Source organism: Trachinotus anak, unplaced genomic scaffold, assembly GCF_046630095.1.
Source record: "Trachinotus anak isolate AG129_WGS33_773 ecotype Australia unplaced genomic scaffold, CSIRO_AGI_Tana_v1 ptg000001l, whole genome shotgun sequence".
Classification (NCBI taxonomy): Eukaryota; Metazoa; Chordata; class Actinopteri; order Carangiformes; family Carangidae; genus Trachinotus; species Trachinotus anak.
This window is the reverse complement of record NW_027273852.1, coordinates 14320030-14345341: the sequence shown is the minus strand read 5'-3', so window position 1 is coordinate 14345341 and position 25312 is coordinate 14320030. Positions and strand designations below refer to the sequence as shown.

General features: G+C 41.1%; 1 protein-coding gene across 2 annotated transcripts in view; it reads right to left on the bottom strand.

Moving 5' to 3' along the window:
• Nucleotides 1–23984, bottom strand: part of clybl (citrate lyase beta like) — a 57901-nt gene extending 33917 nt beyond the window's left edge. The window contains exons 1-2 of one of the 2 annotated variants that reach the window (XM_071479453.1): nucleotides 23873–23984; nucleotides 23127–23278 (exon numbers count right to left, since the gene is read on the bottom strand). In XM_071479453.1, coding sequence (XP_071335554.1) covers nucleotides 23127–23170 — 44 coding nt within the window. In that variant the 5' untranslated portion in view covers nucleotides 23171–23278; nucleotides 23873–23984. The remainder of the gene's footprint in view (nucleotides 1–23126; nucleotides 23279–23872) is intronic. The other variant, XM_071479447.1, reaches the window with a different exon arrangement.
• Between the last annotated feature and the right edge of the window lie 1328 nt (nucleotides 23985–25312).

The following is a 25312-nucleotide window of genomic DNA, read 5'->3' as shown; positions in this document are numbered from 1 at the left end:
CCAGTGATAGCCTGCAGCCAGACCTCTACCCATCAAAGCCCTGGCAGGACTAACATAAAGGCCCCGGCCCATTCTCCAGCCTGCCCTGCCCTCCCTCCCCAACGCTCCTTTTCTCTTGGTAATGCTGTCTGTTAAAGTGACAGGAACCATTCTGGGAGCTGCTTGTCAGCTCACCTTCATAAAACAAGCCGTAAAGCAGCAAATAACAGGCTTATATGGCTTCATTATACCGGCTATGCAGGATCACAGCCCTGGGCTAAGGGAGGGGGGGGGGTTGTGCTGGTAGTGGAGAGGCGGGGAGAATGTTGGCAGGACAGCCTGGTTCTCGTGGAGGTTTGTTGTCCCAGCGGCTGTCACCATGTCCATGTTTGCTCAGGATAGAGGACCACTTGACCCCCTTCAACCCTGTATTCCCCGAAATCCCAAGCAGGACAAACAAAGAGGTGTGACTCACTTTGGAGATGTTGTGACAGTTCAGTCTAACAAGGCTCCTTTAACTTTGGGATCCAGCTACACACTTTATCCTAATGATTTTGAATCTATGCACTGTTACACTTAACACAAAACGCTAAAGTTGAAAGATTAATTTGAGCCCTCTAACAAATATCATCCATGATCAAGAACAATCCATGGTGGTGTATCTGAACAGTTAAAAAATGAGGAGAGCAGGGCCAGATGGAGCATGCATCTGCGACAGTAAACCTTTGGCCGTAGCAGGGCCGGACGTGAGAAAGATTCTCATTTATTTCATGCAAATATCTTTGGGTCGTTTCACAACCTGACAGTGGGGGTTGCGAGGTGGTCATTATCTCAGGTTGTGTCTCCAAAACATTCCCCCTGTTTTTCAGAGTCAGCCATGGGTGCCTGGCAAAGAAGTCAGCAGGAGCAGAAGCGAATGTGAGCACTTGTGTGCTTACCCGTCCGTGGCACAAATAAGGCGAGTCCCTAATCTTCCAACACAACTCGTGGCATTTCCCCACAGACTTCCCAATTTCAAATGGAGACTCAGCTCTTTCCCAGGGCAACATCTTAAATGTTGTTTTCAAAGAGCAACATTTAACATAGAGATTCATCTTGTGTACATATATGATGTTTAATTATTATCCTATATATAAAATGACTCGGGCTCCATTAAGGCTCAAAGCTTCAACAAGAACTATAAATAGGCTGCTGATATTAGCAAGTCAAATATGCAGCATAAAGCTTGCAGAACATCTGGTAGCCAAGCTTACACTATGTGCACCAAAGTAACTGTCCCTTTATGTGCTTATCTGTCATGTGCCCAGTCCCGGTCGTGTTGAGATCAGTCACTTATCTCTTTAGCAAGGCTGCGAGGCAGCAGTACAAGCGACATCACTGTGATCATTGTATAGTTAATTGTCACCTCCATCAACATTAGCACTCTCTAACATGCTTAACAGAGGGGGAAAAAAGGGGGAGCTGACTGCATGCTCTATTCTGAGGCTGACACTTGTTCTCTGAGGGGCGGTTTTTGGTGTCAGGATTACAGTGCATGGGAGAAAAGAGGCGGAGGAGAGGTGGGGAGCCTTCTCCACAACTCATGTCACCGGGTCTGTCTGTAATGGCAGCAGAGGGAGAGAGAGAGAGGAAGAGAGACAGGGAGCCAGGGAGGATTGATGGGTGTTTACTTTTAAGCAGTCTCTCAACCAATGACAAAGCAAAGAGACCAGCATGCACCGGGACTATCTTCCCTTGTCAGTCTGTCATGGGATAACTAATTAACCCCCCACCTATCATGGCTGGTGATGCAAACGCTGACTATATAGTCACATGGCCATACACAGGTCACATGCCTTATACAGGCCTACTTGGATATAAACGCCACAACAAAAACACACACAAGGTTGGGAAGGGTTCAGCGTAAAGACAGTGAGACACACACACACACACAGAGACACATTTGGCAACGGGCCAGAAGGATTCAAATGTGTCGCCACCGAACCATATGGATACACACATCCGAGCCTAATCTAACAAACACTGCAGCACACACATGCATATTCTGGCCTGCACACAGACACACATATCCGGACTGTAAAACAGCATTGCCATCTTGAGCCCCTTGGATAACTGGGGCCATCTGACACTGTGGAGCATGAATGCATTAAGACTGGCAAGGTGGCTGCACTTTCCATCTCAGCTAGCACAAGTTACATAACCCTCCATGATATGAATGCATTAACGGTATTAGTTCTGCAGGTGAGAACACTTCTCACCACTCACAAATGATTACCCTCTCACATTTACATAATAGATAATGTTGCTGTAGGATGTCAAACCAACTTCTATTAAGTTAATCATCTGAAGTAAAACAACTGCTGACGCACCTGCAAAGCCGACTGTCATGGGAGAAAATCTAAACACAATACAAAAAAAAAAAAAAAAAAACTTCACTTCTGCATAAACCCTGGAGTCAAAGCAAATGAGATGATGCCTAGTTGACTCTACAAGTGTCAAGGATCCTCTCATGGGAAAATAATAAATGGAATGAGGAGGTGGACAATAATGAAGGGGGGAGCTGAGAAAGGATAAAGCATTGGTTAAGTTTGAGGTGGAAAAAGAGAGAGCAAACAAGGAATGGTAAGGCGTGGTTATATGGGCAAGCTTTAAAAAAAAATGTCTCATAACATCCACTACATGGGACAATCTGGGCTGGGGTGTGCCTGGATATGGATATGACTGGAACTGTAGATCAGTCGGTAGATCAGACTATTAGGATATTTGGCCTACGATGTGATACGTACTGCGTCTGGTCTCTTGCCCCCACCGATCCACCCACCCGGGCCCAGACATAAACACGCCTCCATACCCCTCCTCGGACCTCAGAAAAAAGTCTGACAGATGGGTGTACTGGAAAGATCCACTCAGGAGACCAAAACATACTAAGGCACTGTCTGTCCAACGTTTGGATTTGGAGGGAAACTACAACAAGAGCAAAAACAGGACAGAGAAAAAAGGGACATCTGTGGCATTTGTCTTATTTCCTCTCTTGTGGGACATGATGTGTCATGAGTGAGCACAGAGTCTTTTGGATCATATTCCATTTAATTAATGAACCCCCCCACTCACCCCTCCCCCACCCCCCCACCCTCAACACAAGCACACAAGCACACAAGCACACAAGCACACACACACACACACAAGCTCATAGCTCTTCATTCTCTTCCCTGCAAGTTGCCTGTGCCCCCAAGTGGCTGAACATGATAACTGCATCTATTTTACAAATGAGTCTCTTTAAAACTTGTGAAACAACTGTGATTCAGGAGCCAAGGCCACTGAAAAACTCGCTCAGTTACTGAAAATTTACTTTTAAGCTTAAGCCTCTGACACTTTTGTAGCATTATACTATTTAACAAGCCCTGAGAAGAAGTGACTGTAAAAGGTCCTCCTGTGACTCAAACGTATTTACATAACAAACTTAAGTATACTTTAAAAAAAAAACTACTGCAAGTAGAGCTGAATGGAGATTTCTCACAAAAGGAGTGAGCATTACTCTTCTTTCATGGTCGAGTGCTCGAGTTCAACCCAGCCTCTTCACAATGTGTGTGTGAATAGAGGTGCTGCTGAATGCATAAAAATCAACTGTCAATTTCAGTGAGTTACAAGATGGCAGAATGATATAGAAGTAGGCTAATCATCACCTTTCTTGTCTTTACAAATCTTCTTCTGTTTTGTCAGTTCTTCACAGTAAATGCAACATTAACAATAAACGTAGGAGGTGACCATCATTTGCGTGTGTCATCACTGAACAGTAAGAGTTATTAAAGAGGAATTTCAAATAATAAAGCTGATGCTCCCTATAGTGTTTAAATGACAGGCGCTTCATTCTCCTAACCAACAGGATGCCTTTTGCCCTCGACTTCTGCCCAGCCTCAAGCCTTTAATTAAGACTGGCTTAGACTCGATTGATCCTGACACACCAGGAAGTTTCTTGAATATCTGACCATGGAAGTATTATATAGGCCACAACCCCCCATAGCAGCCCTACCCGCACCCCACATGAAAAGGACTGTAAGCTGAAAGCCCTTCTAGTCGGTCCTGGGGACCTTACATGATTGAGGTATGCCTGCACATTCTGCGTTAACCCTTAGTGACTAAATGTGGCTTGTCTCTTGTCTACACATTTTAATCAGATTATTTTTTTTTGCAATTATTATACACATTATGACAAAAATACAAAATCTTTACTGTGTGTTTGCACTATGTCTGGCCTGATAGCAGTAATTCCACTAGTGAGTCATGTACAATCAGCTGTATCTAAGTTTCAAACCTCACATCAAACTTTGGTATGGCTCTCTTAAGTCAAATATAATGGAAAAAAAAATACAGCAAAACCATCTCCACAACAACAGGCCTACACACCACATCATTAAATCAACAACACATTTCCTGTAGCAAAAGCAGTGATGCAAATAGGAAGCTGGGATTGTCAGATTGTGGGAGCTCTGTGTGCTGCGGGTGTTGTGCACCACATGGAGAGAATTCTTGTACCGACTTTCACCGCAACACAGCCACTGATGAGTCAGTGAGCCCCATGAAAGTGCAAGAGCTTCACAAACACTGCCTTTGCTGCACTGTGTTCCAGGAATCCCCTGGACCAGAACTTTGATAATGTTAATACAATATATTCAGGAGGTAAAATAAAAAAAGTGACTTTTTTTTTTTTTAGTAGCTGAAAAAAGGTGAGATTAAATCTTATTGTAAGGTGTGTAAGGTGCACTTGACTTTTTTTTTTTTGTCCACATCCGATTTTAGGAAACTGCCAAAATGCCAAGTGGATGCATATTTTAGATAAACCACCCTGTCTCTTCACAGTATGACAGAGGTTCTACATGACAACCTGAGGGGCTTGGACACGTCCGAGGGGAGGAGTGAGGCGTTGCAGCTGAGAGGAGCGGAGTTTACAGTTAAAGACCCTGATCTGCTGGAGGAGAAATCCAACCAACCAGCCAATTGTTACTGCCAAGTGTGGACACAGTAAAGGGCAACTCATGTACAATGTACTGCAAGCAAATACGACAGCTAGTAAGTAATTACTCCATTTGCAAATATACCAAAACCATGCAGTGTTGGAGGACAGACCTGGGTCAGATAACATGTCTTTTCTTCATTTCAGTGAACAATTCCCTGACAAAGTTCAATCAAAATCTGTTATTAGTTTTAATTCCGTGCACTACTGTGAGTTAGTTCTAGAGAGAGACAAACACTGTCTGTAACGGCTGATGTAGTAAGCCTCATGATGGTGTGTTAATAGATGAAACATTCAGAAACATAAACACAGACACAGCCGCATGGTGGAAAGTGACAGGGAAAGAGCAGGACCCTCACCTTGGCCTGTATTGGGTGTGGTGGAGGTGGGGTGGGCACTAACCAGTGCCCCTTCCTTCCCTTTCTGGGAGGATCATGGAAACTAAACTCGGTGTCACATTGTCAACTTGTCTGGCACCAACTCATTTCAGGACAAGCCTGAAACAAGGTATCAAAAAAACACCCTCCATAAACTGCAACTGGCCTGTGGCAGTCAAGAGGTTTCAAAATGAAAAAAAAGAGAAAAACCTTACTTGAATCAACAACACACTGTACATTACTAAAGATGCTACAGCAGTTGTACATGAGTCAAGTCCCTTTTACACTTATAACCCAGGTTGTTGGGCTCAGGTTAGACCTATGTCTGCTCACAGGGAAATACAGTGCTGATTCTGGTCACAGGACATCAAGATGTCATTGTTGCTTGCAGAAAAATATGAAAGTGTACTGTATTTATTATTTGTATTCTTATGATAAGCTACAGCAACACCTTAGACTGAACACTAAAAATCGGATCTCTTTGTGACTGAAAAGAGTGTAATTTATGAACTGACTGGTAATGCCATAACCCTGTGAGCGCTATATTTTACCATCCTGTTTACCCTTTCATAGTAAAGCCACTGCAGACCCTCTCACCTGTGAAGGCTACAAGTGCGAAGGCCACAAAGTAAATATAATTATGTTTCTCCATCTTTATCAGAGTAAAACATATCAGCGTTTGAAAAGATCACTTACATTTTATCCACACTTATACAGAGATCTGATGATGATCTGGGATTGTGGCTCTGCACAGTTTGGACGGGGTGACCACGGCTACAGGATTATTGGGCTACTATAGAATCACAGCAGTAAACCTATAGATATTATAAACCTGCTGTAAGTTATCAGAGACAATTTCCATCACTCTAAGCCATACAAACATGCACTTAGATGTAAATCTTGAGCTAACTCACAGTTCATGAAGTGTCTGAGAAAAAATAAGCACCAGATCATCCCCCACACCGTTAGCTACCAAGTCTCTACACAACAAAAGCAACACTGCAAAACTCCAGTGCTTTTCAGTCTTATTTTCGTAATTGTTATCATGTTAGCTTTGCAACTGCGACCTCGAAAAATATGAAAAACAACAAATATCAAGGTCAGCACCAAGCTTTCCACATAAACTTACACTTTACATAAACCATTTCAAATGCTTGTCTCTGAATCCAAATGAAGGTAAACACATACAGCACATTAGCCCCCCCTAGCTAACTGCATAGGGGTGTACTGACAGGGCAACCAGCGAGCTAACCAAGCTAGCTGCTTGGTCATTTTTCTTTGATGGTGCCAAAATATATGAAAACCTACCTTCCTACAAAAGTACAGCTGAGGACCCAAAGGTGCATGCAGGCTCAAATGTGAGTTGAATGGGGGTTCACTCAGCCACAACATGCACAGGGCATTGAGCTGACCTTAGCATTGGCATTGACATTATTCTACGCGGTCATGGACGCAACAAAAATGCAACGTCGAGGTCAAAAGTCAGGAGTACAGTCACACTAGCCCGTTGCTGAAATGCAGATAGCAACAGCAGGCATCAGGTACAGGAAGTCATTAAGAAGATTCCATTTGGAGTTCGAAAAAGGTTTCCTGGACAGAATACAGAATGGGTGTTGGCATATTGTTGGTGGAAATGTCTGCTGATTGACACAGGGCATGACGGTTGACATGCTGCAGACTGTTTTGACTGGAGTGCAGCCTAATGACCAAAGGTTTTTTGTTTTTTTTTTAATGTTATGATATGGAAATGTTTATTAATCTACACAAAAATATGGTCACTTTATGAATGTTACAAAGAACACATGAGAGTCTTACCCAAGTGCCCACAGGAGATTCTCAATTATATGGTAAAGATATCAATAACTTGTGTATAAATATTTGAGTAGAAATGTGGACCTTTTTAAAAATGAAACTCTGAGGTCAGAAAAGTAAAGAAATCTGGCTGAGTTTTCTCTTGACTTTTTAGCACCTGGCTGCTGGCTTTGTCCCTCCGCTGAGAGCCTGTAGTAAAGCTAGACTTCAAAAGAGCCTTATCACCGTCACATTTTCTCAGAAGAGAACACAGTAATGGAGACCGGATGCACAGGCTTACACTAGGTTAGGCTAACACAAGCAGAGGAGTGAAGAAATGCTTTGAATGCAGCCTTGTAAAGGGAAGAGCTCCTGTATAGGCCTCCTGACCTTCCCACTCCACTTCCTTCCCGAGAAGTAAAGGAATGCTGCGTCAGGTTTTATAAATTAGTAGGGACGTGCATTTTCGCTTTCTCCTCGACAGTGAGATTTTCAGTCATTTTTTTCTGACAATTATCAAGAACAAATAAATGGAACTAAGAGGAGTCACAACATCCAATAAAAAAAAGTTGTAATCTGTAGCAGAGTCCATATTATTAAATTTAATTTAAGATCTGCACTTTTCAGCAGTAACAAGTCAGCTGAGTTTTGTAACCATTTGTATATACAGTGTGGTAGTTTTCGTTTTACCTGGTGATGTCTGCCTGTCCTACTCTGAACTGTAATTGTATACTTCCTAGAGCTGCAGCAATTACTTGATTCATCTATTAGTCAACTGACAAAAAGTTAAATCTGCAACTATCTTTATAATCAATTAATCATTTCAGTAAAAACACCAAAAATGATGATGGTTACAGGTGCTCAAATGTGAATGTGAGACTTTGCTGCTTTTCCTGACTTCATATTATAGGAAACTGAAATTTGAAAATGTAACCTTTTTTTTCAATTATGCCTTTATTTGCCGTAGTCAGCAGAGAGCGAGGAGATGATGCTCTCAAAATCTGTTATGTCCTTCAAGGCTCACATAAATAAACCTGAACTTGAAACTTCAGTGATACTTTATGAAAGGTAAGCAAAGCATTAATGTGCATTGGGACAATGTGAGACTTAGATTGTTTTTTTTTTTTCCTTTTTTCTTCTTTTTTTTTGAGACTTAGATTGTTAATGTTAAGACCTTATGTCTTGTTTGCAAACAATTTATTTTTCCACTTGCGCCGCTTTTGTAGACAAGTATCACAGGACACAGCTTGCATTCAACCTTTACATCAGTTTGTTTGAAACATTTCCACACTGTTGTTAAGATCATTTAGAAACTCCAAATTAAAGTGACTTGGATATTGCACATAATGGAATGAAAGTACATAGAGAAAACATGAAATAAAAAGTATTCGTGTATTTGATTCTTCCTCGCCACATCCTCTTGTACATCTCTGCTCTTCTCTCTCCTCCATCTTTGCTATGGCTAACTCAGTTTAAAACAAGGTCCCAACTTTGACTGTGGCTTCATCCTGTATTTTCCAATTATCACCTTTTAAAGGCCAGCTGGGTGCATTCCAAACCATCAGGGGGCAATTCCATTTGCATTGCTCTGAGACAAAGTCATGCTCAAGTACTTTCATGCTAAAGTTCATAGCAGACAGTCTAAAAGGACACTATATCTACAGCTAAAAAGTCATGACTATAGAATACCTTCAGCCAGACGAATTATATCAAACTGGGAAAAAGGTGGAGGTTTTTTTTCCCCTTTCTAAATCTCCTGATTTAAATTCCCTGGAGAAAGAGACGAGAATTTAAAAATGTGAGAGTTTTGAGGAAAGTTGGTGAAGAACTTTCCCCAGCTTTAAGGTAACAAGTTTGCTTCACAGACACAGCGAGCAGTTTGGCCAGACTCTCTCATTTAAGGCTGATCGATGTGACGATCCTTTGAGTGCTCGGCTCTGTTTACAGTTTCAGCTCATTATGCTGATTTTATTCTTCTTTTTCATTAACTCGGTTTTTAAGCAGCTCCAGGAATATTTTACATCCATTTTATTTAGGTCAATTTAGTTTGCCCATTGAAATTCCCCACAATCAAAGGGCACTGAAATGACCATTGCGTGTGTGTGTCTGTGTGTGTGTGTGTGTGTGTGTTGTTTGGAGGGGCAGGGGGGAGTAACTGTTCCATTTACTTTGCACATTAATGAGCACTGCCTTCTCTGCCTGCCTTTAGGCTCTCTTTCTTAATGTTAGGGCTGTTCACTAGTGTAAACCTGTGTTTGATTTCTCCTCTCCTCTCCCTCTCGGACTGCATATAGCAGCATTTAGCTGTGAATTAATTTTCATGTTTGGATATACCCTGCTGAGGTGTGATGCTGGTGGTGCATAATCAAAATCTGCAACACTACATATGGGTAGATAGGCCTTGTGGGTATTTTCACAGTGCAGATCTGTAGCTGGGCGGGGGAAATTAAAAGCAGAGAGAGGGGTCAACGGCCAACACACACAACAGAAGTCAGTGATAGGACAATAGGACACTTAACACAAAAGAATAAATCTGTTGTCTTATCGAAGAGTATGGAGAACAGGACACCTTTTGCAGTATGTTGTGCAGCTGTGGGTGTGTGTGTGTGTGTGTGATAATGCGCATGTCTATGGCCATGGGACAAGACACGCACCCACAGCCACAGCTCAAACACCAGCAGCCCTTAACATGGTGTGTCTAATGCTCCTATTTAGTGTTTGGGGTGCAGCGGCGCGTGGCCTGAGGTTTTTGGGAGGGGAGTGTGGATAGCACCTAGCCTGACAGCTGTGCCCCAAACTGGAGACAAAAGCCTGAGGAAGTACCGCATCATCGAAGACGGGACTAAAAGGCATGGCAGTTTGCTTGTGGTCTGGCCTATACTGCCATCTGATTCAGCGCACGGCGCACTCTTCATGGTGAATATGGCCGAATAGCAAACACTACTCTTAAAGCGTGTGCTTAAAATAGGAGGACAGCTTTCAACAAATTCTACTATAAAAAGGACTAGGCATCACGTGGTACATTTAGATCAAAAGCAGAAACATAAACTACTAATTCATAACAGTCTGTATTTCAAACAAACACAAACAGAGAGAACATAGGCCACCTTTTGTGCAGCAGTCTTTTCAATGGAGTTTATTTGTAATCCTTTGATAGGTGGGAGTCTCTTTGTCAATCGGTGTACATCAAAGATAAGCTAACTTACCATGCTGTTTGGGCTGTGTGTGTGTGTGTGTGTGTGTGTGTGTGTGTGTGTGTGTGTGTGTGTGTGTGTGTGTGTGTATTCTTGGCTTTAACAGCACAGCAAGACATGTTTTTAATCTATTGATTTAATAAGCTTAGGTAGCATGCTGTTGGCTAAACAAACATACCAGTTGTGAGCATATAGGTGACACATCTTCAGTCTAAAAACCTGATGTGTTTGATGAATAGCTAATGGAATTTACATTACAGAGGGTAGCCTACCTTTCTGTGAAGAACACAGATTGTATTACAACTGATGCATTTTCATGAACACAAATTCTTTGTCTAATAATTTCTCATAATTCCCCATTTATCTGAAGCTCTGCACGAACTCACACTGGGACGAACATCTGGTCAATATGGGAGAGAGAATACAGCCACAGCAAGCGACCAAGATTTTGAAGTTAGGAAGGATCAAGTTAAAATCCAAATTAAATCTACAATGTATTTAGCACACAGGGTCAATTTTCATCAACAAAAACCCTTATTACCATTTGCAGAGGTGCCTCGATTCATGGGTCCAGCTAATAGAAGCAAAAGAGATATTAATTACTTGTTTGTTGCCACATCGGCTATTAGGTGATAATTAGGCCAAGGTGAGAGTTTTAACTGTTTTAAATGGACTCTTTGATCTGAACACATGTTCCCAGATGGCTGTATCCTGCATTCATTATTATTTCAAATTAAAAGCCAATCAAACCTTTGCAAAACTGGATACCGCACACAATATGCTTCTCCCCACACCATTTAGTGAACACAATACTACATCTGCCATCTAGAGAGCATGTGTTATATTACCATAAAGGTGAATTGTAAGAGGTCATAGGCTGGTACACAAACTTTCTTTTATGTTATATGACTGTGCTGGATCTAAGTTTTGGTGTGGATAGATACTGACTGTGTGCTTTACTTGGAGCCTAGCAAGGCTGATGAAACATAAGTAAATGTGAACTGTGGATCAAGAGGTACTCACAAAAGGGTGGTGCAGCCATTCCTGGCATCCATATCAATGACTAGCCTTGTTATAAAATGGAAAACTAAATATTTAGAATTACATTTTGACAGCAAAATAGGAAAACTATCCATCCCTCGCATAATGGAACTTCCTTTATTATGCCCCTGTGTCCTCACATACACACGCTCACAGACGTCAGGGGATTGAAATGGCTCAAAAATATCCACTGGGTTAAATTAGACCTGTGTGTGTGTGTGTGTGTGTGTGTGTGTGTGTGTGTGTGTGTGTGTGTGTGTGTGTGTGTGTAGTGGTTGGATGGTGAGTTGAAGGAGAGGTCTGTGGAGGTTTCTGACCTCCCATGGGTGCAGCAGAGAGAGTGCAACAGTGTCAGCTCCCTAAAACAACAGCAGTGTGTGTAATAGTGGGTATTTCACAATGGAGAACCACAAACAAGCCTTTTATACAACTTGCTAACAATGAATTAACTTACTCATTAACAGCAACAATAATAAGAAAAAAAACTATCATTACTACTACTACTACTACTACTACTACTACTACTAATAATAATAATAATAATAATAATAATTTGGGTAAAAAATTTGAATTTCTATTTTTTATAAGGTATGTGCATTTTACAAAGTCAGCAAACAGCCTTAAATCTTAAAAGACTTTACTCTAATACCACCTATGGGAATGTCTTCTGAAATAGCACCCCTATGGCAGCATGCGTGTTGGACCTTTACATGTACTGGTACTGGAGCTATCGTCATGGTTACAATAATAAAAACACATGGTTAAGCTTATGGAGCATCATGGTTTGGTTGGGTTTAAGCACAAAAAACATTTTGGCTCAGTTCAGAGAAAGATGTTCACTCTCAGTTTCACAACAATCACTATATATGTGCAGTTCGTCACCTAACTTCCTCCTTTGCTACTGTCATAATTAGCATTGCCACTCGAGGTCGCCAACAATGAATAGTGACTGTGAGTTGTAATAAGCTGCTTACATGGGGTTTTTTTTGTTTTTGTTTTTTTTTACATGAGGACAGTCAAGATAACGTAACACTGCATTGAGGTTTACAATATTCATAGTGACATAGTGATCATAGAGACGATTATTGTATCAGTCTTTGGGATGATCACAAGGCTAACGGCAGAAATAGGATTAAGTCAGCCTGAATGTGGCTTTAGTCATGTACCAAATTGATGGGGGTTAATGGCCACTTGGTTGAAATTACTAACTTCCACTGAAAATTAAATCATGACACAATCCACGTTATACGTTTATTATGTACAATCATATAAACAAATGTTATCCAAATTCATGCCACACTGATTCCTGAATTGATTTTTCTTTGACTATTTACACTGAGCTAGTGTAAGAACAGCTAACAGCTAACAGTGAGCCTGTCAGAATCTGACCAGTAACAGTTTTACTAGACAGCAAACTGCTAACTGTTGTGGTCTAACCATCTGTTGACCTGATGCTTTAAATTCACAGCTACAACATCAACACTTCATCCCTGCAATAAATCTTATTTTTGAGAAGCTTATAATCTTCAGATATGATTCACAGTCAGACAGACTCAAGAAGAACTCAGGTAGAAGTTTACATAGACTGCTGAAGGCTACAGAGAAAAGATGCAATGTGCCGTGAGGCTTTCTAAGGGACTGGGTAACATTAAGAAACCAAACACATCATCTTCTGAATGAAACATAAGAAAATCCAAATATTTTACCTGATTTGTTCAAAAGCAACTTGAAGTCTTCTCCTGCCTCTTTCTCACCCTTTCCCCTCCCTGTCGAGTACTTGGCAACATCTGTTTTGAGGAGAGCTATACAAATAAAGTTTATTGTTATTGTGAAATGACAGTACTCATTTTGTCCACCCCATGCAGATACACTAGGGCAACAAATTACTATCTATTAACACTATGGACAGCTGTTACAATGTACACCCAGTCTATATTCCCCATTTTGCGGCGCGATGTGATTATATAGTCTCAAAGAGCCTGGCATGTTGAAAAAGAGTAGACCCTCCTATAGTGAGAGTGGCTGGGTCCTTAGAGGGCATTAGTACAGGCTTTATCTTGTTGTGCCAGACAGTTCAGTAGTAAACACCCTGGCAAAGGGCCTTGTAGTAAACTCTGATGGAACTGCACAGCAGAGCCGGAGTGTTGTAGCCATCCTGGCATGGAGATATGGGTCATTCTGGGCTGTCCTCTCGCTCACCCCAGCACCAGAGCCCAAACCCTGATGAGATTAGCCTGGCCAGCCAGGCGCTCAGTGGTGGTAAAACACAAACACCACTGATTACGTGAACATTAAAGTCAGATCCCCTCACACTTCAGCTCGGATCCCCTCGTGCAGGGTCACGATCGGGTTAGTGTAATGACTGTGTCGCCATCCTCGACTTATACGGCAGCGCTACCTCTATCTTGGCACACACCATGGACCCTGACAGATAGTAAACAAACACATAATTATCCTGTGATTAGAGCTGACGTCATCTCAGGCACGTGCTCCGACTTTCAGCGCATGAAGAAGGGGACAGGGATACAGCTGGCTCTCTGGGATCCTCCAAACTGCTTTAAACTGACAAATTGTGTCCGCTTGGCCCCCTCTTTGTTAATATGTGAAATATGACACAAAACAGGTTGACATTTCCTTCCAGTGACTAGCTTTTGGGGGGTAGGTCAGTGAATGCAGTTCCTTGGCCACTGCTATTCTGTGTTAAATCACTGCTAGAAATGGGATTAGGCAGGTTGGAATGCCAGGGTAATCACTCATTCAGCAGCAGCCAGAAGAAAAGGCCTCCTTAAGGAGAAGGGGTGGGTTTTATATAGCCGAGAGCTTTGATTACTGCTCCGTCTTAAAACCGCATCCGATGAGTAAAGACATGCACTGGTCCTCCCCCACATTTACTGGGTGAGTCGCCCTCCTGGGTTCCTGTAAATAAGTGATGTCACAGAGCTTAATGATGCCCAGACTAGACTCAGCAAGGTCCTGAAAACAACATACTACCAGCTTCATCACTACTGCGAGCACGCTGCCTAACCATCATGTCAACAAAGAATTAGTTTTGCACATTTCATCCCATTTCTCTGTGGGATTGCCGATGATTCAGTTGAACTGAGTAGTGAACAAGATCAATGGTAGTCTCTCTTATTCTGTGAGGCCAGTAAAGTTCACCCATGGGGATTTAAAAAAAAAAAAAAGAAAAAAGAAAAACATTGTCCTTATCTAAGGATCGACTGCTCTGTCACTAATGAAGATGTTCAGATGGAGAGCGCAAAGAAGAAGAAGAAGAAGAAGAAGAAAAAAAAAAGACACTTTCCATGGGCTCTCTCCTGTTCCCCCTGATGCAGACTGGTAGTGACAGTTGTTTCCAGTTGCTACATATAAAAGGCCCATCATAAAGCCTGGCTAGAGGAAACAGGATAAGCGCTTGAGCCAAGGCAGTAAAAAGCTCTCTGGGAACTTGAAAGCCACACAAATGAAGTCTGCATCTGCCATCTGGAAACAATAAACAAACAAAACCCAGCAGCCAAACAAACACCACGAAAGGCAGAAGGGGGAGAGAGAGAGCGAGACAGACAGAGAGAGAGAGATAGAGAGAGATGGAAGCAGTGATGGAGAGTGTGAATGAGTGATAGGGAGAGGAGGGTGTCAATGTTACAAACGTGTGCAGCATGCATCATTAGCAGACACTGATGGGAAGACAGACACAGAGACAACCCTTTGTATAAAATCTCCTTTGATGCTAGGGAGATGGCCCTGCTGTTTGAATGTGTGTGGTACCACTGAAACCTGGTTCTAATGAAGTGTAGTGCTAACAGGAGGCCGCCTGTCTGCAACTTGTGCCAGTGATGTGAGGAGAAGTTATAAGCCACTTCCAAATATGGCAAAATACCAAAAGCAACCAGCCAACTCTTCTCTGCAAGCCCAGATAAATCAGAAAAACGATTTGTCTTTATTTTTAGAATTTCAGACTGAAGTCAGATCACAGTTGTTGTGTTTTCAGTGGAGGGTTTTGTGTTTTACTTATCATCTGTCCAATATGGACTGGTCAATGAGACATGTATTCTTACTGTGCAGAAGATGAAAACACTGGTGTCAGAGGAGAAATACAATGCCAAGTTCAATTACACTATGAAACTACTATGTTATAGTGATTTCTCCTCAAGGCCGAAGGACCAACAAACACACAAAAAAGGGTCCTCAGGGTCCTTTAGATCACTGTCACCACTATATCTCCTTATTTGCATTGCAAGAGTCCAGTTGCTTGGGTATATTTTTAGCCATTTATTTCAGCAGCATGTAATATTCTATCTTTAAACAGACTCACTTTAATTTACTTTTGTTATGTTCATTTCAGTTAACTGTTACAATACTACTACCATTTGCCACCAGCACTGCTTCTAGTTGTACTACTTATAATAATATCGCATATTACTAATACTTCTTTTCACAGTGACAAGATGTCTCTCTGGGCAGCACCACTTCATTATGCAGACACAGTTAAAAATATGAACCAAGCTTTCTGCTTTGTCACTCAGTGACAGTGTGGAACTGTTTAAGAAAATTCAGAAGATTAAGTTTCAGCTGGTACCAGAACAAGTATCCCGAGCTGCTCTCATAGTCCTCATCACAAGTCACGCTGTCAACACTGACACCGAGGGGTTAAAGCAAGAACTGCAGCCACGTAGCCATAGCATGGACCCATGCACCATCATACATAGTCCCACTCATAAGTGTACACACACAAGTATGTGAGGGCAGAAAAGCAAAGGAAATCTCTCTCTCTCTCTCTCTCTCTCTCTCTCTCTCTCTCTCTCTCTCTCTCTCTCTCTCTCTCTCTCTCTCTCTCTCTCTCTCTCTCTCACACACACACACACACCTGTTTGTGAGAACTCTTGCTGACATAACATATCCCATCACACCTTCCCCTAACCTTAACCATCACTACTAAAGGCCTAACTCCAGCCCTTACCCTAACCCTAGTTCTAACCAGAACCTTAATATCAGGTCTTTGGCTGGTCCTCACGTCAAAGGACCCCAAGTGTCCCCACTTTCCCAAAATGTCCTCACTCTGTAAGGTCTGTAACCAAAACTGGTCCTCACAAAGATAGAAGTGCACATGTGTGGAAACACACACACACACACACACACACACACACACACACACACACACACACACACACACACACACACACACACCCCTGCTGTGTCTGGTTAACAAACACTCTGCTATAAAAGCAGGCCTCTTACTCATTAGGATGCTGTGTATCAGACAGGAAATGCTGGGTAAATTACACCTCATCGCCCTGAAACTAGCCGACCATCACCATGGCAATGAGCCAACCTCAGTGCCGTGAGAAGACCAAAGCACCATCGTGGCAGAAAAAAAGGGAACAGGACAACAAACAGTTTTCCCTTATAACTGATAAAAATTATCAAATGTCAATGATGAAAATGTAGCCCTACAGGTTTCTGAGGTGGAAACTGAACCTAAATCTTTATCTATTGAACAGCCAAAAGAGCACCCTTTGGCCTTATGACAGAGGTGGTGACTACAAACCTGGAAGCAATATCCTGCCCACACACGTAACTCTGCCTGCTACCCAATTAATGCTACATGAGTTAAACTGTACCAGACCAACACACTCTTTATTTAGTAGAAATTTTTGGTTATTCCTACAGAAACTGCTTTAATACAGTTCAATAAATAGATCAACAAAGGCTGCAACTTGTCATGGCGATCAGTGGAATATTGGGTGGTCTCTCTAGTGAGCTCTGTGTGTGATATTTAAACAATTTGATGGCTATTCACTGTCAAAATAGATTATGATCATAATATGTAAATGGTTTAAGGATAAGTAGCTTGGACAGATACACTGCAGAGACACAAGACTACAACAATAATGGTTTACAGAGTTTGTGTAAAAAATACAGCAGACAGCCAGTTGACTCAAAGGTTAGGACAAGAAGTGCTATGGTTACCAAACTGCTATGTCAAAATTTTTTGGACACCATACATTAGTCTTAAAAGGGATCATTTCATCACAGCACTTGTATTGGCTTACATCTGTAAAAAGCAGAAACACAAGTTTCCCACTTGTGTTATCATTAAAAACAGGGGATATTTCCCCAGCTTCTCATTCAATCCGACCACCACGCTCAAGCTCTAAACCACATAAACCACCCGTTAGCCAAGTCCACCCCACGTTTCTAGAACAAAATTCTTTTGTTGCATTGTTCACACATTCCTCCCAGGCTGTGTTTATACAGATGCGATTCCATGTGCGCTCTGGGGTTTAAGAAGTCCTACTCCGAAGTCGAAGATGTGCTGTTGATCAAAGGCTTCAGTACTAGAGCAGGGACACTTGTTTTGGTTGTTTTTTCTTCTACAGGGATACGGGGTAACATATCCATCTGTTGGCCGTATGGATCCACCTTGGTCAGCCCTAGGACAAGTGTAGGCCTCTCTTCTCTGCCACCCCACACTGCTCCCCCAGCCACGTTTACTCAGCTGGTCTCCACGCCAGTTACTGGAGTTTTGTTTTCACACAGCAACATGTGTTAACTTAATGCTCTGTAACAAATTTCAAAGGCAAGATTAGCTGGGTCAACAACAGGTAATAGAGCGATTTATTGATTCATTGGCTCAAAAAAAGGCAATGTGCAAAAAAAAAAAAAAAAGTATCCTGGTAGGGACTGGTAAACAGATCCACACGCAGTGATGTTGTAGTCTAGGTTACTTGAACCCCATCACATATTTCATCATTATTGTTTCTTTCAGCTTGACGAACAAATCAGCTCTTTCTTGACTGTGAGACTAGATGTCTCATATAATATAAAGGAAAAAGAAGATGATAGGCTTTGAAAAGCAATAAAAAAAATCCAAAACTCTGGTACTATGAGGCAAGGTCAAATATGTGTTTAGCAAAAGATAAGATAAACCATGAAATAAAGTTTAGGGTGTGTGGTAACTTTGCCAACCTGCTAACCCTCCCGTAGCTGCAGAATTTGGTTACACAGTACCCATGGTTGTTTTCTTGCTTGATTGGATTATGGCCACACACCTCAAGCTCAGCTTCCACCACCAATCAATGAGGAAATGAGGTGTCAGCACACTGGTGTTTATTCAACACTCATTTATTTTTCTACCAGAAGCCAAAGCCAGTTCGACCACAGAAGACACCAGATGAGTGAAGGGATTTTCTTTAAAGACTGCTTATTTCTAATAGCATGACAAACAAGAAATTCGTTGTGTACAAGAGCTAATTATGTTGACAAATAAATTACTCAGGTTTATTTTCTTTTCTTCAGTTTTCTTCGGTTTACATGTTAATTCCTCTACTATTATAGGACAGTTTTTGATTAGCTAATTTACTGTGAAATGACTAAAGCATTTAAAACAACACTTTGTACTAATAAAGAATGAATGATATAAGAACTGTATATTAAAATTCTGTCTGTTCTTGGTGATTATGTCTTTTACAACTGAGAAGACGGCGCTTTTAAACTTCAGGCTGTGCATCCATATGACCAAGGTAAAGGAGCTAGTAATGGAAAGACACCAGGAAGTCGGTAATGCTTCCAGTCAGCATGAAGTGCCATCAAAATAAAATTCTGCACAGTAGCTGCTGCTTTAAAACAACTGGAGCAATTGAAAATTCCCATGCCAATTTATGCCAAATGCCACTTTATAAACATTGTAGCTTGACTGCCAAGTATCTGCGCTGCTTTATGCCCCTTCTCTTAATTGAAAACGTTATAGGGGTGCATTACACTTGGGGGTTTTTATAAGCTGTGCTATAAAGCCCTAGCAGGCCCTGAGAGGGGAAACTGCCCATTAACTTATAAGGTCCAGGCCTTGGCTCTCTTAATTGACAACCTCTAGGCTACTTTCATCACTTGTCGACTTCATAGCAGCAGTCAATGCTTCCTCCAGGATGCTGTTGCATCTTTGACACGAGGGTGTTTGTGACAAAGAGCAGTCTGCCGCCAATGCCAGGGCGAGGGCTCTAGGCTGTCCATAAAACAAGCACACACATTCCTCTCCTAGTTCCAGCCATCTGAGAGGGCTGCATTTAACCATGTAGGTACTGCTGCCTAGTAAGACCAGCCTAAATTTAATTTTTAAATGCCAATGCTGTGTACAAGTCATGCATGCATTACATATCATACAAATCTATTTTAAATATTGGAGCTTTCACTTCATAAAATCACTGTAACATACTACAAGCAAAATGTGAGAGAAGTTAAAAGAGGGATTACTGAGAATAAGAAAATTGTTTATTTCTAATATGTTCAAGCCATCACCACAAGCACAAGCACACACACATACACACACACTGGCGTGACAGTCACTTCACACTCTAATTTGGCAGGATCATCAGCTTTGTGCCTCTGGAAATTCAGGGATCTTGAATTAGAGCCACATGTCACACTGTTGTTGACCAGTTCAGACACATTACTAGAATATTAAACCCACTTAAGTTTGTTGTAACTCAAACTTTGTAACTAAAATTTTGCAGCCGGTCCCCATCAGTCCAACAACTGGCGACTGTCGATACAGTTGTCAAGGTGTGTGCATGTGTAAGCATGTGCAGGTGGCAAGGGAGTCCCCACTACCCACAGGCCATTTCCAGCAAATGCAATCATGGAAGAGCTCATTGCAAGAAGGATACAAAAATCACCTATTTGGGATTATATTGGTTTTACACCAGATGCGGCAGCAACCTGAAAAAAATAAATAAACGGACTCAGCAAACATGTTTGTCCAATCGCTCGATCCTAATTCAGACTGTTGAAAGTTTCTAATTACTTTCTAATTACACTTCTTATGAGACATGACAATTTACAAAAGGTAGAGGAGCATGAGTTGGTCAAACTGACAGATGATCTAAACTTTCAGAAATACACATACAGTTAATACGCAGTTAAGTATTTATATTTCTCAGTATTGTTAAAAGGAGAACTCCAGTCACAATAAGTTGGGGGACTTGAAACAGATTTAAAAGAGAATAGTCAAAAATCGAAGCCTCAAAGGCTAAATCCTGACATTTAGTCCTTTCTCCCTTTGATTAGGTACACCACTGACCTTTGCTTTAAGTTACAGTTATGACTCATGTCGTGGACCTGTGTTTCTTTCAGTTTTTCAGTGGGTTTAATCATGGCTTAAGATCAAATGTAAGTGACACAAATAACCTTCACTATCATAATTCCATTAAGTGTTTGGTCAATTGATACAAAAACAAAAAGTCACCTGGAGGCTGTGGTTATGCAATCATTAGACACTGTTGACAGGAAAGGCTGTGTTTACAATGTTTCTAGTTTAGATAGCTGGAACATTTGTGGGTGTGCAGAGTGCACGAGAAGTGATCTATAGTGGAACAACAAGAAATGTGAGGTTGCACGGCAGAAAACCTGTGGCTGTGCTGACTGGCTGTCACGAGAAACCACCAACACTTTCTGAAACATAGTCATATTAACATGACATGAATTTGAAGATGATACAGATACAAATTATATTAATGTGCGAAGAACATGTTCTTATGAGATGCAAATAAGCACTTTGGATAGTGAAGTAATATTTTTACTGTAAAGTCTGAAGAGTATCTAATATTTTGTCCACTTATATCAGTGAGGTAGATTCAATATTAGAAACACCACTTACAGTAGCATAAAGCAATACAACTCTACAGCACCAAAAACTACAAACCCCCAAATGACTAAAACTGAACATTTTATCCTTGTGCACTACAAATACTGAAAAATTAAGAACATGCAGAAATGATGCAAGTCATACAGGAGTTTCTCAAAACTGATGAAAATGCATGTAATGAGTAAAAGGCTACCATAAGGTGTCGCCAGTATCTTCAGTAGTATTGCACATGCATTCAGAAAATAAAATAAAGTACGCCGTGCCTTCCTGAACTCTTGGTATCACAGTGAGGTTGCCAGGCAACCACAACTAAAGCTGGAGATGCTCTGCACAGAAGTACCGAGCGGATGGAACGGAAATGGTGACAGAATACAAACCACTAAAACCAAAAACTGCCATTAGACTTGGGCGTTAGCTACTCCCTCATAACATAATACTTTCAGAACTTTTAACTGGGTTATACAGTCGATGATGATATTTGTTTCTAAAAAAATATATGAATTAATTTTGAAAAGAGAAGTCACAGTAGTAGACAACAGTCCTGTCTAATACCAATTACCTGAAATACTCTTGTGCCAAAATATAAGAATTCCAATAACACAAATTTAAAATAAATAAATTAATTAAAAGGTATGATAATTTACTTTAAACTGTAATTAAATTACTTGGTCACCAGGTTTTTGTGTGCTCTAAACTGACTTGACCGTAATTTTCTATTTTATGCATTCAGCATTGAACATTTTGCAAAAAAGTTATGTGAAACAAATTTCATGTATTTCTGTATTTATTACTGGAAGAATTTTGTGTTTCTAATGGTATTTAAAAAGGTACAATATTTCACACTTTTCTCGTGTTTTATTTGAAGTTTTGGCATTCACACAAATATATCTTTGTGATACCAAAGTACAAAGTACCAAAAACCATGTCAATTTAGTTTTTACATATCCTCTCTCACACTTCTCTCTGGAGCTCTAGCAAGAACAGAGTGTGGAGTCAGTCTGTCAGCCCCTCTTCTCATTGGATGACCATTTTCTGAGTGACACACAATCGGGCCTACCAGGGAATTGAAAGACTAAGATTGTAATGAGTCTACTCTAGCTTGGTAAACGTCATTGGTAAAAACTGAAATGAGCCAAACAGACAGTCAAATTCAGACTAAAAAGCGCCAGTATTTCAGAAAGAAATAAACTTAAACAGTGGTCCCTAACACTTATATCCTTAGAGAGACTGTGCAATGATATATTGGCTCCCTGACATCTAAAGATGGTGCAAACTTCCTTAACATTTTCCTGTCTTATAGTTTGTTAGCTCAGCAATGGAAAGACTGCTTGGTGTTGTGTCATTAGTAAAGTTAAAATAACAAAAATTAAAAAGGTTGGACTGTGTTGGGGGCATGGCTGAGTTTGGTGACTGTATAGTTGTGGCATCACAAAATTACACAACTCCTGATGGCTCGTTTTAAGGCAGTTTGTGAAGAGAGGCTGTGTGGGTTTCTCCATGGATTGAGCATTTTGAGACTTTCACAGTATTTATACAGAGGAAAAGACATGGAAATCTCACTTTCTACAATATGGCCGCGTTAAGTTTATTCACCGTGCTACAGTTGGACTACAGGTGAAAAGTATTTAATCCCAAAAAAAGACTTGTCCCTGTAACTGTGGCAGTTCAGCACTGTGACAATTACTTCTTTAGAAATTAATTAACATCAAAAAGTACCGTAATGTATCTTGTACACAGATGAAATGTTGTGAATGTATTTGAGGTATAAAAATATAAATACCGCCCAAGCCTATATTCAGAGCCACTGGAGCTCAGCAGTGTTGCACATTTTTTTCAGCGTTTCCCAACTCATTCAAGGACTAAACAAACAAATAGCCTTCATTCCTTCACATTTTAGGAAACATGACGGAGATGACAAACTGGTATACGACTGCTGCAGCTGCTTCTCCCGAGCCTGCACAAACAAGTGACATTTAACCGACGGCTGCTGACGTGACGTGGAGGGATATTTCACAGGGCGAGCTTTTCCACAAGAGACAGGGCATTTCAGAGACGGGTAAAGTAAAAAAAAAAAATAACATAAACTGACTCACTGTGGAAGAAGTCGTTTCACAGCTCTGGTTATGTGCGCAGCCATGTTTCCTTCGATGACGCGCCAAGAGCAGAAGCAACGATTGGCTGCGTAAGAAGTTCCTTGTTGCTGTCCGAGTCATGTCATTGGTCAGAGCACGGAGAGGGGCGGGCTCTGGGAGACGACAAGCACATGGGAAGGTAAACAGAGGACAAGCAGCCGGGCAGTGCTGCTGTGAAGAGGGGAGGGACGGCAGAGGATGAAACCGTGTTTGTGAGAGAAATCAAACCATATATTTTTGATACAATGTAATTTATTTAAAACAATAATAATTCAAAAGAAGTAAAATAAATCGCCTTTGATGAAAAAAGTCACCTTTAGCAAGCACTTATTAATATTTTGTGGGGTTCGATAAAGTGTAAAGATTTTTGTCACAGATGGTCTCTTTCTACAATTACTCTGTTGTCCTTCTGCTCTAAGAGACAGAAGGGACAGAGACAGGCTGAAGCCTGCAATGGAGAAAAACGGCAGGGATACAAGCAAAGAGAGAAGTGAGATCTGAGCACAAGGCACGTCACCCCAGGAGTTCTCTCTCACAGCAGTGGTGAATTACTACCACTACCATCAGCCAGGTCCAAGTGTGGTGCACAAATGACACGCAATATTTGCCATGATTAAGTCAGCAGGGGATTTGCTCCAAATGTCAGCATTCAGGACAGCCATTGGCCTGTGGGTGTATTTAAATGTTGAATGTGCTGCTGGACTTACTGTATTTCATGAAGGTTGTGGAGCCAGATGTAATTCGGTGGCAGACCTCGAGTTAAAAAAAGAGGAAAAGTGTTGAGTCCACGATGGCAATTTTTTCTTCTTGCTTCAGCAGGAAGCTTCCAGCCATGAGATAGATAGGGAGTTTTTTTTTGTTTTTTTTTAAATAAGAGTCATAAAGAGCAACTGTTGTTTCCCCACTTTTGCACAGGCCATAAAGTGTACATTCATGGTTCAGTGAACTCATTTATATAATGCAGTGCTTCCCAGCCTGGGGTTTAGGCCCCCCTGTTGTGTAACTGGATGAATCTATGGGGTCGCATTATCTTTGAGAATTTTTTTTTTTCTTAACAAAAAAACCCCCAAAAACAAAATCATAGTTCTCAAATTACTGATATTTTATCTATCTAGTTTGTTTATTTTTGAATTGTTGGTAAGTGGCTATAAAATGATTGATTTAATCTATCTGAGAAGGAAATATCAGTCTCACAGCTGATAGATACCTGCAACCCATAGCAAGGGTTTGTGTGTAGACATTGATTCATTTTAAGGGTCACAAGCCAAAATGTTGGGAACCACTAATGTGACCATTTGCAATTATTTACAGTCCAGTTCATTTTTGTTGGATAAGTGACACTCTAGAAACTTTTCCTCTCTTTCAAATAATGAACACATGAAAAACATATTTCATTACAAGTAAACAGAGACACGAGTGATCCTCCTTGCTCATAACATCTGAAATGAGCAATACATATAAATAGGTCAATGGCTTTTAGACATTAAATCTGAAATACATTGTGCTTGCTGCTTCTTCACTTCATCCATGATCAAGTAAGAAATCTTGGACTTTTTCAATATAGATTTTCTTCCTAAACAAAGGGGGCTTATGTGCACATTATTCCTACATGGGATAAAAATGCAATGGAGTTGGAAAATTCCATCCATGGGTTACTTGGAAACTACTTCTTTCCCTCCCCCTTCCGTTCATCGAACACAATTGTTGTCTACTAATCCAGTTTTGATAGCATTTGGCACACTTTCTTTGGATCACAGCAAGATGCTCAACTTCCATTCTGGTCTCCCCTAGGAACCTCTGAGCCCAAGAAAGCAGCCGACACCAGGTCGCGCCAGAGCAGGGGGGTTCTCTGTGTCCTCATAAAGCACAGAAAATTATTTTTCTGCCACATGCACACACACACACACACACACACACACACACACACACACACACACACACACACACACAAGATCATCAGTCTGGCAGCTAATTCCAGATATATGCTGAATATGTGTTTATTCTTGTCAATCTGTTATGTTGTTAAATGTTGCAGTCACCTAATGACCCCCCTGTAAGGCAATAGAATATAAAATATTATGTCAAAGGCAAAAGCTTTTTGCCTTTGTCCCCCCTCTGTACACCCTGATCCAAATGGACAATGCATC